This window comes from Thermobia domestica, chromosome 3 (genome assembly GCF_964235325.1).
Source record: "Thermobia domestica chromosome 3, izTheDome1.hap1.1, whole genome shotgun sequence".
Classification (NCBI taxonomy): domain Eukaryota; kingdom Metazoa; phylum Arthropoda; class Insecta; order Zygentoma; family Lepismatidae; genus Thermobia; species Thermobia domestica.
Window position 1 is genome coordinate 325,779,316 of NC_137456.1, and position 18,082 is coordinate 325,797,397.

Sequence of the window (18,082 nt, forward strand, 5' to 3'; positions counted from 1 at the left end):
AGGAAGATCATTTTATTAGGACTATGAACATGTAAATAGCCATGTTTAGTAAAGTCTACTATTTTAATTTAGTAACACAGACAAAATTTGATTTTCGGATCGTTTCTTCGTGGCTAGCTCAGCGCCATGTCGAGTTGACGAACATACTGTTTGATTGACTGAGCTATATTGTTGAAAGCTAAGTTTGAAAATAATTAATACTATTTTGGAAAATGTGTTTGACCCTCGCCACAAGAAGATTTTGGATTTATAAGAAGCATCAGAAAATTTCGTTCAATTAGAATCCCGATTGCATCTTGTCTTCCTGACTAAATATGAAAATAATAAGAAAATCATATCTGAGTTTGATGTTGGACATTATGCAAAAGGATTTTGGATTTATGATTTAGATTTCTGGGTTTACGGCATCTGGCCATTTATCCCGTTACATATGAGGGATGACGTCCCTCGGGGAGCACACTATCCGGGGAAACGGAAGGAAGAAAGGAAGTGGCCTGGGACCTATATGCTACGTACCGCTCCGGCATTTGCCTGGTGTGAATGAGGAAAACCTCATTCAGGATGGCTGGTCTGAAAACGCTTCTTTTACACTTTTTCGATCAAGTGTTCCACCGAGAATCGAACCCGGGACCATTAAGCAAAAGGAGATGGCAATGAATCAAAGAAAGTGAACGATAACAAAAGAAGTGATAAAATGAATGAAGAGTGAAGAAACAGTAGTAAAGAAGAATGGGAGGCTTGAGCCGTGTCAGCCATTGCTGCCTATGTTTCTAGCGTAACCTCTCTGCTCTTTTCTGCTAACGTCCTTGTCTCTGGTGCGAGCGGTCCCGGGTTCGATTCCTTTTGGGAACACTCGGTCGAGAAAGTGAAAAGCTATTTCAGGTCGGCCATCCTGAGTAAGGTTTTCCCGGGTTTTCCTCATTGCTGGGATTGTACCTAACATACAGATCCTAGGCCACTTTCTTCCCTTCCCAATTCTTTCTTCCTTTCCTTTTCTTGGATAGTGTAATACCCGAGGAACGTCATCCCTCATACGTGATGGCCTAACATGGCCTGAAAACCCAGAAATCTAATTCCTAATTCCCTCTGCCGTTATCTGAAAGATCTGAAAAGAAAGTACTTACTTCTCCCGGAAGCTCTCTTCCGAGTATTCGGTGATTATCTGGTCCGTTAAGAAAGTCAGCTAATGGGAAAATGCCCTCCTCCTGCGGGTTTCCCTCTGCAAAATCTTCTACATGTTGTTGTACATCAGGTTCTTCAAATTCCTCATCACGAGTATCTTCCTCTTCAACTACCCTGACACGTACGTGACTTCCGACTTCAATTATAACACTTCTTCGGTCAGGTCTCTCTTCGTTACCTAAAAAGAGTAGATTTTAATTAATCTTAAGGTTTTAATTATAACAAATTACACTGATTCTGTACAATTACCTTTCAGTGTATTCTACATACCGTGGATTCCAGGATTTTATGACTTTTTTTAAGTCAACAACATTAATTGTGTCGAGCAAGAAAAAAATTCAAAGACATATACCAATATTGGTAAGACATATATCATATTGGTAAGACATATACCCAGTGGTGGCGCTACGAGGGCGAGAAGGGGCCACCGCCACCGCAGCATTTTTCTCGCTCCCCATTCGCCCCACACACATTTCTCTATGTACAACCGGTGAACTCAATCACGAACTGCTGCCGTAGAATTTGCCACAGAAGTCAACATGACATTGAAATCTTTGTTGTTCATTGACGTGTTTACAGATATAGAAGCTACCTTTGTTCATTAACATATTCTTTAATGCTTTTTGTGATCCCTAATTAACTAAGCGCTTCTGAGTATGGCTAACCACTAAGTATTTCCATGTTTCCATGTGAACATTTTATAATCGCTTTGTACTTCCGTCTATTGATAATTATTGATAAAGTGCAGCCACATGTGTGTTATATAGTTAAATAATATAAATATAACACCCTTTATATTTCTGCAAATAACATGAAAATATTTGTTATAATAAGAAAGTTACAGCCATTACAATGAACACAACCTTATACAGGGTGATTTTAAAAAAACTCACGGATTTCATTTCTAACTCGAGTACGATTTGCATGCAGTTTATGGCAAATGATCAAGGAAGGATGGGAGATTTATGGGACTATGCTTACTGGTTTAAATTCTTCCGGGATAATATTGGCCACGCCTTAAGAAAAACAGCAAATATTCGCCACTGTACCTTACAATTGGAATGAGGTAGGGTGCAGTGTGGAGATTTGAGTTTTCTTCGTTAGATAACAATCTCGCCAAGGTCAATAAGAAACAGGAATCTGGGCCGTTGTATTGGGCATTGTGTTGTACAGTTCTGTGCTACTGTGTAAGATCAGGCACAATGAGAATAGTGTATACTTTGGAGTGACATAAGTTTATCGTTAAGAGTTTTTGGAAAATGGAATCTGTTGTTTCGCAAAGGGCATTTAGAAACAAATTTGCCTCACGTTCTGCTCCAGATAGGAACATAATATGGTCGCTAAGTGAATAAATTGGAAGAAGCAGGATCGCTTCTGAGTGAAGCAGAGAAGCATCGGTCCCCGCAGTTGGGTATTATGGAAGATGTCACCTATCAACTCCTTAGATCGCTCAAGAAATTTCTCCATCGTTTGTCCCAAGAAACTGTCTATAGCTATTCAACATGTGATTTATTTGTGTTACCACTAACATTTAATTTGTATTCTGCAATTTCGCTTCAATATTACCCCGGATGAACTTAAACCAGTATACATAGTCTCATAAATCTCCCATCCTTCCTTGATCATTTGGCACAAACCGCATGAAACTCGGACTTCAGCTAGAAATTCTAGACTCAAATGAAATCCATGAGTTGTAAAAACATCACCTTGTAGAAAAACTAAAAACTAATGGTAGTGGACATTAATGTTTCTTTACTTGTAATTGCTTTCATAATACTGTTACATACCTTTCTAATATTGATGTATGTCACTTCTCGTTTCAAGTACAGTAATACCCAAAATGATTGTCGCATATCTATAACTGTCTTGTGGGAATATAATTTGATACTGATTTTGCAGATTACTTTTAATACTGTTACTATGTGTACAATCCTTATGTGTATATTTGTGGAAAATTTCATAGGGAAGGAATTATAAATATAAAAATTAGAATGGGTAAAACAGAATATTGCTAAATGGACAAGAAAGTTTGTTTTCGTTATGTTCTTATTTACTGGTCTTTTGACACGAAATTTACCACATACATATCTTTGCCTATTATACACATACTAACATTATAAGAAATACCGGTCAAATTCGTTATCAAATTATATTCCTAAAACAACAAATAGGCGACAATCATTTTAGACATGACTGCATTTTTATAGCATATAGACTTCTAACATTTACAATTCACTTTAGTGTATCTGTATCATATGCTTCTGCACAATATTTGTTGTTAGTTTATGTTCTTGTGTTGTGCTTATATTAAAGTGTGTCCAAAAATGTGCCGATGTTCATTTGCTACTCACAAGCATAAAGCTGTGCAGTCACAGCTCAGAATTAAATAATAATAATAATAATAATAATAATAATAATAATAATAATAATAATAATAATAATAATAATAATAATAATAATAATAATAATAAAAGCAAACAAGTGTTGTTGCCTCGCTTCCCCCAAAATTTTTCCTTGCCTCCTCTCTTGGCCCCCTATTATTACGAGCCTAGCGCCGCCACTGAATATACCAATCGCCAGATCTCATTAAGGAAAAACCAAATGGTATGGTCGAGTATTAATCCTCGTGCGTAGTTTACGAGAAAATCTAATTATTTTGTAAACCTAAAAGAAATATTCAATTATACCACACTACCAATTTAAATAAAACTACGAATTATACATTAATCATTCTTTAGATTGTAATCATAACAAAATAAAAGTATGTAAGGTAAGTAATGGACAGTGTGCCAGTAATGGGTACTTTGGACTTCTTGTGAAATAATAAGCAAATGAAATCATGCAGAGTGCTCGGACAAATACTTGCCTAACGCCTGCACACTCTATGCTTAGTCTAGTAAACATAGCGTTTGCTGTACGTCGGGTATTCTACAATTTGCTGCTTCAACAACGCATAGTCACGCATACGTCAGAATCAAAATTTTCCACTGTAAGATTGAACTGGCAGGTGAGTTTGTATTTTCGCTCACAGCGTCTAAAGTATCGGTTCTTCTTTCAATCAGATGAGTGAATATGTTCTGTAGGAGTTCCATTTTTATTTTTATTTTTTCCTACAGTGTTAACTTTTTAAATAATATTAGCATAACTTGTTGCAAATTTCGTATATTAATAATATTTATTCAATCATTCCAAGTTCAATTAGTTAATTTTGTTCTGATTTGACTAGTTTATCCGTGCGTGTATTGATACTAATGATCAATTTTGTTACCCATTGAAATGCATATATTTAGAAAAATTCTTCTATATTATGTAAATTTACTTTTATTTAGTATTATGGTATTCTAAATATTCGATTTCTTTAATTAGGATAAATATTTTCTAAATTATTCACTCAGAAACTTCGATGATTATTATTTAAAGCAGGCGGATTATATTCATAGTCTTGTATATGTTTACATTTCCGTATATTTTAATGTAAACATTGTTTGGCGTGTGAATTCCTGATTTGAGGAACTTTTGGGGTTGAGATTAAGAAGTTGATGCTGATTGTAAACGGAAGTCAGTTGTGTTTCATGTCCGTTCCGGAATATATTTAGCAGTTTTGCTAGTTTTAGCAGGAGTAAGGTATGTTTGGCAACTGAAGTGTAATAAGTAAAGTTCAAAAAGAATTATTGAAGTAAATTTGCTAAAGAAAATCTATTAAATAAATTAATTTGGAAAAGACATTTTAAGTGAAAAAGTACTTATTTATTTTATCACTGATTTAATTTATTTAATCACCTTGCTTATTATTAAATCTTGATCATTATTTTGACTGAATCCTTATTTTGGGTTAGAGGATTCTTCAAAATTAAAGTAAAAATGAATATAACATTTTGGAAGTTTTTAATGTTACAGTTCAAATTATTTTTAAAATTCAAATTTTGAAAGCTTGGAAAAGGCAACTAACATGATTTGTGGCTATGTTTCAATTCCCCCTTTCACAGAGTAAAATGACTCTTCCTGAGCACTGCACTATATGTTATTGCGTATTTAAATAATTATGTTTCGTAACTTTAAAATAGACAGATTATGTTTACTAATTTGACAAAATGATTGTAGGATATTGTTTATTATTTGTTATATTCAGATGTGCATACTTCATGAGAATGACTGAACAATTGAAATGGTTTTAGTGTTTTCGGTAAAAAAAAAAAAAAAAACTAATTTAGATGCATCTTAATTATTATCATAACAAGTTACATAGAATTGAACTAAGTTACAAAATAATAAATACAGAAATTATGAATTAAAACAATTAAGCTTGTCCTGGAGGAAGACCTCCATGCATGGAACTTCATTTGTGTCGCTTCTTAGCATAATTAAATGAAAGTTACTTACAGGATAATTTGTATGAGCTGAGATTCATCTTGACAAGGTTTTCCAAATCTAGTGGTCGACCAACTATGCCCGTTCTGACTGACCGACTGACTGCCCCTTTGTTTACTTATTGTTTAGTTTATATACTGTTGATTTTTCGGCTTTCCACCTGTATGAATTTCTTGTTTTTGTATTTTTGTAATTTTCACTTTCATCTTTTTATTTCACTTCCTTGAAAGTGAATTTGTTTATGGAAACTCAGTTTGTATATTTTTTATTTTAAATTTCAAAAGTTGTTCGGATGAGTTTGAAATTACATTACAATTAATATCTTATCAGAATGGAAGAGCCTTAGCAAATGAAAATGTGATTTTGTTTTTCCAATTCAATGACTTCAAAATTACAGTATTGATAAAAATCTTCAAACAGTTTAGAATGTTACTTATTAACGCATATATAATTACAGCAAATTAATATCAATGGAACAAGTGCAATACAGTTTAAATTGATACTTTTATTTAAAATGATTCTTTGTTGGTGTTTACAAAATTAATTTCTACAATTACTCAGATCTGACTACCTTCCTATTTTGATTCTGGTACAGATGTACACTTAGTGGCCCAGGTTAAATTGTTCTGATTGTATGTATGTTTAATTTTAAGTAATGAAATGTAAATTATAGAATACGAGTGATACGTGATTTCTATTTATGTATATCTTGAGATTGTATGCATAGAAAATAGCGATTTAGTATTTCAGAAACTATTGTTCTAAACACCTAAGCGGAATCTTCTAAGAACAACTGAAATTTATTTTATTGCAGATTTTATAATTATATAACAATTGAAAATCGATTGCAGCGACAACTATTAAGAAATTTGTGAATTAATCCGGATGAACTGTTATAAAATGTTTATTACAGACTTTTCCTTTCTTTTTTTTTAATGTCAACATATATTTTGCTGTGAATAGAAAATTAACCTAATGAATACATAATTTTATTTTCGTATTTAGCTAAATAATTTCTTTGCATTATGAAAGTGACTTAGCAATAATTTATTAGTGTAATTTCAATTATGAGCAATTACGTTTTTTATTAGTAATAACAATAGGACTTTCAAGTGTTTAAAGACGAACGTGGAATATATCTTCAGAATTAAAAATTTTGGCACGTTTATGATAAGTCAGATTGCGTTGCTAAAGAATTATATATATATATATATATATATATATATATATATATATATATATATATATATATATATATATATATATATATATATATATATATTAAATCTTAAGAAAAATTTAGTTTTTAGCATTTGTACGGATATTTTTAACAGCTGCTAAAATGGTGACCCAATTTAGATAAATTACTTCACATTTATTAGTATATTCAGAACATATGTACAGTATAAGTAAGGTGTAACACCTTCAAATGACGAGTCTGCATTTAATATTTTGGCGTCGTTCTAAAGGAGTGACCAATACTGTTATATTATATTGTCGATGTCCCTAGTAATGGCAAGGTATGACTATTAAGTCAGGACCTATTTCTCAGTGTAATTGTGATGGCCACTTTATGTCAACAACTTGTAACTCGCTGCACGTTTCGGGGTATTTCATCGGCGAAAAAGAGCGCAAGACTTTCCGATGTTCAGGAACCTGAAATGGTAAGCCACGAGATCAGTCGCTATTTGAAGTACGGAAGAATGAAAACTGTTTAACTGCTCCTAAAACTAAAGGGTCTAATAATGTGGATGGATGGATCTGTCTAGGGGAGCATCCGCGGGAGGGAGTATCCCCCCAAAAAAAACTTCCTAATTCAACATATATTTGTACATTTTCTTAATAAAACTAGTATACTTATTTCACAGGGAAATGGTTGATGTAGCACGAACATTTGGCTTTACACTTAATATGTTTTTGTTATAAAAACAATCTAGTTCTGTCATTTTTTTCTCAAAATATAGGTATAAGTATTTTAGAATTACTTATCGGGTACAGAATAACATTCATTCAATACTGCATAGACGTAGTAGCTTGTGGTATTGAATACTTCCCCAGGTCGGTAGACAGTCAAAAATGTAGGAGGGGCGGTAGAAGTTAGGGGGCCAGATCCAAACATATTATAGTTCATCACCATATTATAATTCATTTGCAAGCCTATCTTAAAAATTTTAGGGGGAGCCACCAAAAAATTAGGGGGCCACCCTCTTGACCCCCCTTGGATACGGGCCTGCCCTTCATTTTGGCAAAAATTTCTGGGTGCGCTCTTGGATATAGCCAATCGCTCATTGCAACTTCTGACTTCAAGTGCATCGACAATCTGAACTCGAAACTAGAGGAAGCTCGACAAAAGCAAGAAAGTTGTGTGGCATCCGATTTTTCTGTGGAAGAAATGTCAGTGCAATTAGGCTGCTCAACCGAAAACCATTAAATTAATCCTCTTTGCTTGACACCAGATAAAAAAAAAAAAGAAAAGAAAATCGTTTAAATGAGCTTCCATGTGGTCACAACCAAGCAAAGTAAGGAAAACATGGTGGCAAAGAAGTATTACCTAGGGTCATTACATCCAAATAAAAATAGCAATGCCATAAGGAGAACGACAGAGAAAGGAAGTGCACCTTCAAATATCAATAGAGACGTCGGAACAACCTGGTAATTAGAACACTAAGACAGGAAGTTGAACTCATTGTTGCGGGGTAACTTGAACCCCTAACTATGACCATACGTCAGGCTTCTGTGCTAAGACAGTTACTGATTTGACTTTCATGTATTTCTTTATTATGGTTATTATTTTAATGCGAGAATTTTTCTTTCATTATTTAAATATTATTGCTCAATGTGTTAGCATAACATAATTTTGTTGAGCTTTAAATTTGAATTTTAGAATTACTTAGATCCCTAAGTGCCCGACACGATGATTTGTTTATTAATAAACTGCAGTAAGTTTCTTTTCTACAATCACTGGACTTTTCCCACGTCAAAGATAAATGTCCTTTACTTGCCATTACTGGCATGCTTCGATTTCTCGTGTGTCCATTACTGGTTAAGTTGCAGATCTATATATATATATATATATATATATATATATGGTTCCCTTTAGTTCGCAGCTAACAGAAATCCTATAAGTAACTGGTTATCAAATGAGCTAACTTCAAGGTGACCAGAACTTTTACTTTCTAAAAACGGGACGCAACGAATCGGTGACCGGGGGCGGGGTGTTTATATAGCTTATATATCTGACTTCCACATTGCATTTTGGGACTCAGCAGTGTTTTCAATTTACAAAACATACAAGTAAGAATGATAACACGCCGTTTCTAACTTAAGTACAACCCAACAATACTTTTAACTACTTGAACACTCAGAATTCAAACTCAATTTCCACTTGAAGCACAAAACAAAGCTGAACCCTCCCAATGAGTGCTGGTACGAAAGAGTGTAGAATTTGCATTGACCATTTATATTTTGAATAATAATTACGGGACACCTGAGTCATTTTTGCTTAAAAACGGGACATTTGGGCGTCCCGTTTGAGAATCATATAAAAACGGGACAACGGTGGAAAAAAGGGACTGTCCCGGCTAAAACGGGACGTATGATCACCTTCTAACTTTCATAGTATTGTGATACAAACTAACAAATTTACTGTAGAAAACAGTACAAAACAATCCATAGTGTGTCTATATTCTGGTACACTTACTCTATATTTAATAAGATAATATTCAAAATTACTAACATGTTCATACTAGCTTTGTAACCTTAAATAACTTAAACTACAAATATAAATCACTGAGCAAGGAAACGTTTATTTTAAAATAATAAATGTGTAACAGTTTCGCCAAGTAACTGAGCCAATATGTTCAGTTAGTCTGATGAATCCAATATGTTCAGTTAGTCTGATGAATCCAATATGTTCAGTTAGTCTGATGAAGCCAATATGTTCAGTTAGTCTGATGAATCCAATATGTTCAGTTAGTCTGATGAATCCAATATGTTCAGTTAGTCTGATGAATCCAATATGTTCAGTTAGTCTTATGAATCCAATATGTTCAGTTAGTCTGATGAAGCCAATATGTTCAGTTAGTCTGATGAAGCCAATATGTACAGTTAGTCTGATGAATCCAATATGTTCAGTTAGTCTGATGAAGCCAATATCTTCAGTTAGTCTGATGAATCCAATATGGTCAGTTAGTCTGATGAATCCAATATGTTCAGTTAGTTGGCGAAACAGTTACATCTTTATTATTATCAAATTTAACTTTCAAACTTTTTTTTAGGATTATAATAGTCTACGAAATATCAGTGGATGGTCTCATCGAAAAAATGAAATGAAATCTTTAAGTTTTATGTCCCACGCTTATGCCAGCTAGGCTAAAGAAGACGGTGATTATGACAAATGAATGAAATAGTGAAATGAATAAAGTGAGAGGAAACGGAAGGACCTCGAGAAAACCCACACACATGGTGTTTGTCCACCACAAAGCTAACTTGGCGCGAGTTGGAATCGAACTAAGGACCCTATCCACCAGAGGTGAAAAGTTCTACCACTGAGCCACCGCCGCCCAAGGTCTCATCGAATTAAACAAAAAAGAAAGTTACTAAGAGAACTTTCCTTGAGTAGTTTTCGATTTAATTTGATCTTTATTACTTTAGCATCCCTTTTAGGAGCGAGACTAAATGAGACGAGGACCTACAACTTAATGTGGGATCCGGACCACATGAACTTCCGCCGGGAATCGAACCCTGGTCTCCACGCCAAAGACACATCAAAATATATATCGTTCACTACCAAACTGAGAAGCTGGTGGTTTTATTCTGTTCAAATATATTATTTATTTATTTATTTATTTACTTATTATATAAAAATGCACTCTTAATTAGCAAATTATATCTATTCTGTTCGATTTCTCCTGACAGTAGCGCAACAGTGACGTCAGAAGTTCCCGTGCCCTGCAAATGCTTGAGCGCAATCCTCCACAAATTTACCAATCCACACTAAAACAAAAAAAAAAGGAAGGAAGAAAAACAAGAAACAGGTCCTTCCATGTACGCTACATTTTATTCAATTTCGGATCTTTTCAATCCTTAAAAGCATCATTACGGTATGATTAAAGTTTGAGTGTGCCATTTTCAATTAACAACTCATGTATCTGCCCTCGAAAAGTCTCATAAGCACAACCTCTGCTATAAAACCCGCGTGTTACAGCTTGCCTAGCAGTGACGCACAATGTAAATTGTATTAAAAATAATAAGAAGAAATGTTCTCGTTAAGATCCCAAGATTATGCCCTTTAAGCCTCGTGGTTTTATGATTAAAGTACGCGCCTTAAGCGCGGAAGACCCAGGTTCGTTTCCTAGTGGGAGCTCATGTGAATTGGGTCTCATGTTAATTAGTAGGTCCACGTTTCATATAGTCTGGGTGATAAGAGGGATGCTAAACTTCAATCCAAAAAATTAACTAACTGTGATTGATGTTAACAGTGAGAGACGAATTATGATTAAAAATTCATTCCCGTAAAACAAGAGAAGTGAGAGAAGCGTTTGTGACGTTTCAGTTTGAATTGCGTATAGAGAATTTGTCTACATATATCTGTGCCAAATACAAAATGAATAGTTGCTAACTTTACTCATTTTTTGATTTTCATTTCTCAATTGTTAAAGTACAAGTCTCATTGTCATTCTTAATTGTAAAAGTGCAAGGACTCTTGTCAAATAAAATCATAACATTGTTGTTACTTTACACGCCAGTGCAACAGATGCATATGGTTGTAATTCCAATAATAACAATAATTGAAAGTAAGAAGAAAAGAAAACGAACAATTGTTTCTTTTCCAGTGTTAACCATGTTCTTTTGATTTCTGTATCCTATAACTTAGCATCAATGCAGCAGCAGGTTATTTACCAGCACCTCGTTGGAAGTTCATTAAAAACAACTTTACATTGGATGAAAAAAACTGTTTTAGTTTATCTTAAGAATAGAGTATATTTACAGAATTGAGAACCTAGCAATTGTGGCATAATAGTCAAGACAAGACAGCAACTTTAGTAATAAAACCGAATTGCTAGCATCTTAAAACAGGAACCAGTAATTTCATTATTACTAGTAATACTGATACTACTACTAGCAATAATAGTAATTTTTAATAATAAGAATACTGTATTCCAAATCCTGTACTTGAAAACGATAAACGCAAACTCTACTGGGATGGAGATATCCAAACGGATGTCACGGTACTGCAAACAGACCCAACAAGACTTTATGAATAAAATGGACCAAGAAGTAACTCTCACAGATATAGCAGTACTATTGACTCATGACATACGTACAACATTTGGTACGAAAATTAGATAATATAAAACGTGACGAACGAAATCAGAAAGACATGGAAATGCCAAACAGTTACAGTGAGACCAATCATTATCTCAGCTACAGTTATTGTCTCTAAAGGTACTGTGATTAAACTGGAGCAAATAAACGCAATACATTCTACAAAATTGAGTAGCTAATTCTATAGACACATGTCATATGGTCAGGAGCTTCTTTGGAGACCAAAAACTCGTACAATAACCTGTACTTGCCAAAGATATTTGTCAGATTATTTAGCTGAAACCATTTTAAACCGAGATACAGCCAAAATAATACAGTTTGTTTTATTCCCTATGAGTAGCCGAGAAGCAGAAATACAGTGCTGTATACAATTAAAGATATCTATAAGTATAAAACAATCCTTACCACAGAATACAAGCAAATAAATACTGACAAAATTCGTAAGCAAATACATCACATGCAGGCAAGGGCGCCGATTTCTCTGTAAATTTGGGGGACCCATTCACATGCAGAAGGCATATATGAGGATTTTAAGACAAATTGCATTCAAATTATGTCAAATATTGTATGTTCATAAATACAATGCGAGGGCCTATATGATCTTTCCGGGAGCCTGGGCCCCACGGCCCCCAGGATCGGTGCCCTTACATGCAGGTGAAGATAAATAGAAATTCAGTATCATGCAACATGCATATAAATACATGCATTATTTTCTCGAATGTAACAACAGAATAGCTAGATTAAGTATGTTGTACCGTAAAAAATACTTGTATGACACAGGTTTTATATTTATCACTATCTACTGTATAATTCAATAATAATGTTATAGTAACGATAATCATAAGAAATCTATAACACGTTCCTTACCCTGAAGTAAATATACTGTATATATAATGTTCTAAACAGTAAAACGTATAAAGATAAGCATAGATGTATACATAAATTGCGTAAATACAGACATATAAAGGAATCTTGAGAAAGTTTAGAGTGTACATAAAGCAACGGATACAGAAAGAAGTAATTTTTATGTAATATATAAATAAATGGTTGTTAAGATATAGTAGCCTATATTTAACTTTAACTAACAAGTTATGCCATGACATACCATGCATATTAATTCTTGCTTAGAAGGAGTTAATTTATTTCGTTTTATAATTATAATCGCGTCACATAATTCTGTACGTATATCACATAAAGAAAACATGTCTGCTTCATAGTATTCTATTTATAAGGCAGACAGATTTTTTTCAAGTATTTATATATTACCCATATACTCGATGAAAAAGACAAGAGAATATTCGCCATGATTAAATCTACTTAAAAGACGGTGCAGAATTACAAAGCAGGGTCAACATTCTTTTACACACATACAGCATTTCTTTTTTTCTTTTTTTTTTTTTTAGGAAGAAAGGATGCCGGTAGTTCCCATGAGTAAGTTATAATAATAACTTCCTCATAGCAACGTACGATGTCCCCTCAATGCCTCTAGATCGTTTCTTGCTGGAATGAAGTACAGAATGATGACATGGGTGCAGACACGAGTCTATACATTTGCTATGGTTAAACTGTATGGCAGGCAGTCCTACTCTCCTTATAGACATAAGTGCGTACTTTATCCATACAAGCAGGGATGACCTACATGAAATTAGTATAAGATGATCTGATAGCAGTCCTCTTTCCAGTTTACTGGAAGATAATGCAATTATGACCAAAGTATGCTTTGGAGGAAATAGTGCACAAAATGGTTATCTTTCAATTAAGCTGAATTTTAGCGGCTACGAAGGCGAGCGTCCAGATTTAAAGAAGTGGCAGGAATTAGTAGATGCTGAAAATTATTAGTAATACTATGTTTAAATGTATGTATATACTGTTTTCTTAGTACCATACATGTATTAGTAGTATTATGCTTTAAATGCATATAGTCTACTGTTTTCGCAGTCTTCAAACTGATTTAAATTGAAAAATTAATTTCATTAATTAATTTTTAATTTATGTTGTCATGTTTAATAACATTTCTTTCGATGTCGTTTGCAGCACTACTTTCAACGTTTTCTACAGGTATAAAATGAAATGAAATCTTTCAGTTTAACGTCCCACGTTTATGCCCTTTAGGCTAAGGAAGACAGTGATTAAGGCAAGTGAGTGATGATGGAAGAATTAATGAAACGAAAAAGTGTCGGCAAGAAACGAGAGTACTCCGAGAAAACCCACGGACACGATGTTGTCCACCACAAACTTACTTGGCCGGAGATTGAATCAGGGACCCAACACACCAAGGGTAAGCGCTCTACCAATGAGCTACCATGCCCCCCGTTTTTTCTACTGGTATTTTTACTACTACTACTATGACAACAATAATCAGTAGTAGTACTATCAGGTAATAATAAAAATAGTAATAATCTGAAAATGTACAGTTGATTTAATAGATCAGAGAGGTTTCCTACGTTCAAATCCTTAGTAGCTAACAAATATTAGAAATACTCGCTGTCAACAGCTGAATAACGGTATGTTTTGCCATGCAAAAATGACAACACGAGCCTAGAATCAGCTGCGGCCAGTGCATGAGTCACGGGAAGTGTATCACGTACCAAGCTTCTTCTTCTTCTTTTTTTTTTTTTTTTTTTTTTTTAATTCACAGCCCCTTTGTTAATATGTAGCTAAGTCTCAATATTCTTTCGGATTTCGACACGAAAAAGCGAATACGAAAAACCGTGGATTATGGTTGACTTCAAAATGACGCGTACGGAGTCTTTCAGCAAATATGGCCGACCTTTCTCACTTGTACAATATTCACAGATAGCAAGTGTCAGTTGTTAACCAAAGCATACATTATTTCTTACTCAGTTTTATAAATGCAATGACTATTAAAAGATCTTCACATACATTTAAAAAGTTGTTCAGTGGAAAAGAAATACTATTAGTAAACTATAACGTAAAAATACTTATTTTATCCCACCTATTTATCCGCCATAATAACGTCCTTGGTAACAGATTGTACCAGTGAAAAAAAACATAAGCGTGTAATTTCAGACACCATAACGAGACACTAAATAATCAAGTAAATTATAGGGCTACCCTGAAACAATAATTAATTATATGTATTTCATTACCATGATCAACACGGCCAGTCAGTTGCATAAAACTTTTAATTTCTAAAGTCATACAACTCAACAGATCTACCGCCATATTGGAAGACACGAAAAATTGTTATTTTTAAAAATAAAAAATCTTCGCGCATTTATCGACAAATCTATGGACTCATGTATTTTCATATTGCGATAATTGTAAAAGAAAGTTAAAGATAGAAAATGGAGTAGTATTACCGAAATTATAATAATAATAAAATCGCCTATCATACAGCACCACATATCTCAAGGTTAAAAGCAAATTTAATGCCCTACTGTAAGTTAAAAGGTTAGAAAAGTCAAAATGAAATTTCATGCAAGTTAAAATTAAACTTTATTTTACATTGTTTTTATGCAAAAACATTGCAAAATAATATAGAAGTTATTTCTCAACGCTTCTGGCACGTGTTAGTGTTGCACCGGAAGCCATTGTAATTTGTAGCGGAGAAGTTATTTGCAATTAGTTACACATATCATATAATTAATTTTATGTTAATATGTTAGAAACATTCTCCAAATCTTCAAATATATTTAGCATCTCACCATCATCAGCCATTTTCTTGCAAAAAGAAAACTTTTACTTCTTTTACTTCTTTAGAAGCTGACTTCTTGCTTGTGATGGACGCTGCGTATCGCTCACTGTTCAACTTCAGTGTTGCCAACAACTTCCGAGCATTTTCCTGCTAGGTTTATGACTTCTATGCACCAGAATATCACAAGAAAGCTTTAATGTCACTAATAATACCACTAGATATTTAGTTTAAAAAAAAAAATGCAATATTTTCCTTGGTTGGTGGGGATTTCAATTACAGTACAAACATCACGGTACATCTATTGGCGTAATGCAAACAGGGGAAACTAACAGTAAGTATTAATTTCATTGACTGAAAATCCACATGTCGTGAGAGACTTGTTGCAGCATGTACCGGAAGTTTAATAGAAGGCAAACACTTTTCTTTTTAAAAAAATACAAAAATCAAAAGTGGAATGTCTCCTTTTACTATTTGATACACACTACGATTTGACTGATTACCTTCATTACACTCGCATTGTCTGTACTACACCGTCCAGTTTGTTTAAATTTAAATTCAATTTATTAGGTGTTTCTTTTATAGTTGCCTCATTCCAAGGGCGTCATAACGCTAGCAGTTTTTCCTTCAAACAATTTTTTTCTTACACTAAATGTAGCTACAAATTCCTACAATTGTGTATTGAATTTCTTTTTATTTTTTTAACATGCGAAAAAAAATCACCAGGATTTGCTTCCATGCTGCACGGTATCAGAATAAAAGCAAGGCTATTAAGATCATTTGTTTACATCTGACAGCGTTTTCAAGAGAAGCTACTCGGTTTGCCTACATTAGTAGTGTGATGTGTCTGGGTAATGTTTAAGAAGTTCCGTTTTGTTCGTCGAAAAGAGAAGAATTTTAATCTGTGGTCAAGGTTACATCTACCAGACAGTCAGTTCGATATTGAAATTCATTAGATTTCCACCAAAAATAATTATCCACTCAATTTATTTCCCCACTAGCCAACAGACTAAGAAAAGTTCCCCAACAAACAAGCATTCAAAACCACGTCATAAAACTGAAACTGAAGAATACTCTGATTAAACTCCTATCTATATTGTAACTTACTACAGTGGTAGACAACAGAAAAAACCAACAACAGCACTGGTCATGTGACAAGAACCACCAGTGCCATCGCCACACTAGAGCACCTATATAAAAAAGATTTCACCAAAAATCATGAGTCTACGGCTGGTAACTTCCACTTTTCTCAGCTTGCCTGAAGCTTTTAGAAAAACCTAATCAAAAGCCTTTAGCTTGCTTGCAGCTCTAAGCGTATTTTCGTATCCACTTGGTTTGCGTAGAACTCTTTTGGGACACCTAATCTCAGTCACCTATTTTGCGTGGAACTTCGTGGCCTTTAAACTCATCTCTGCTTGGTGGAACATTGGGATCCTAAATTCTATCCACCTAGCTTGCTCGGATCTCTGTGGAGATCCTTCTCTAGGCAGCTCGGGCCTTAAGATACCATATTTTACCCAAGCATTACATTGTACAATATAGTGATTTTTGCAGCACATTGTTTATAGAAGAAAGAATTTTGTAATAAAACTTAATAATGAACAAAACAATTCCAAAGTATAATTTAACGCTACGTATGCTCCACCTGTACCTCCTGCATAAGCAGTACTTTCATATATATGAATAGTCGATCCGGCTGAACATAATAGTAAGCGCCGTTTCCGATTAAATATAGTTAATATGTGGAAGAAATTGAGACTGAACCATAGTATCTAAATGGCTTAATTTCAGATTTGTACCTGCAATTGGCAGGAGACATTAACGTACTCAGGAATTTATTTTGGGGATCCAAATTTAACATAAGAATAAATTGTATTAAATTTTGTAACATCAACTCCTAAAATTAGACTAAATTTATAGAAAAGTTGGGATTTCATGCGGACCCACCCGCTTCATACATCCCTGACTGAGGATTCTTTTTTGGAGTATGTCATTGCATTACATTGCATTTGAATGTTGAATCTCCTTTCTTAGTTTACTCGAAAGTTAGGAAATGTGAGGTATCAATATGTTTCCCCGAACTACTCATATATAGAGGAGTGATCAGAAAGTGAGGTTACAAAGCCTGCAGTGAAACGTATATATATGATTTCATACAACCAATACAACCACCAGATAGTACATACATTAAGTTATTTTTCGACACAGTCCCCATATTGGTTGAGGCACATATCGCAAAGTGAGATAAGGTTGAAGAGTCAATCCTGGTAAAAATCCTGTTCTTGTGTGTTCAGCCACGTTGTCATGAAGTGTTTTACCTCCTAGTCTGAAGTGAAGCGACTGCCTCCGAGGTTCTTCTTCAAGTGCAGGAACAGGTGGAAGTCGCTAAGAACGACGTCCAGTCTGTAGGGAGTGTGATCGATGATGTCCTCCATACGAGCTGTGTTCAAATCTGTTGATGATATGCTGGGTCGGCCACTGTGCTTGTCGTCCGTGACGTTTTCTCTACCAGCCGCAAATTTTCGGCATCGTTCTGCGACACACTGACGA

General features: G+C 34.3%; 1 protein-coding gene across 1 annotated transcript in view; it reads right to left on the minus strand.

The window, feature by feature from the left end:
• The window catches only part of LOC145681912 (uncharacterized), a 53,427-nt gene extending 37,785 nt beyond the window's left edge, over positions 1–15,642 (minus strand). Inside the window, exons 1-2 of the mRNA XM_081753516.1 lie at positions 15,546–15,642; positions 1,125–1,360 (exon numbers count right to left, since the gene is read on the minus strand). Coding sequence (XP_081609642.1) covers positions 1,125–1,360; positions 15,546–15,558 — 249 coding nt within the window. The 5' untranslated portion in view covers positions 15,559–15,642. The remainder of the gene's footprint in view (positions 1–1,124; positions 1,361–15,545) is intronic.
• Positions 15,643–18,082: the final 2,440 nt, after the last annotated feature.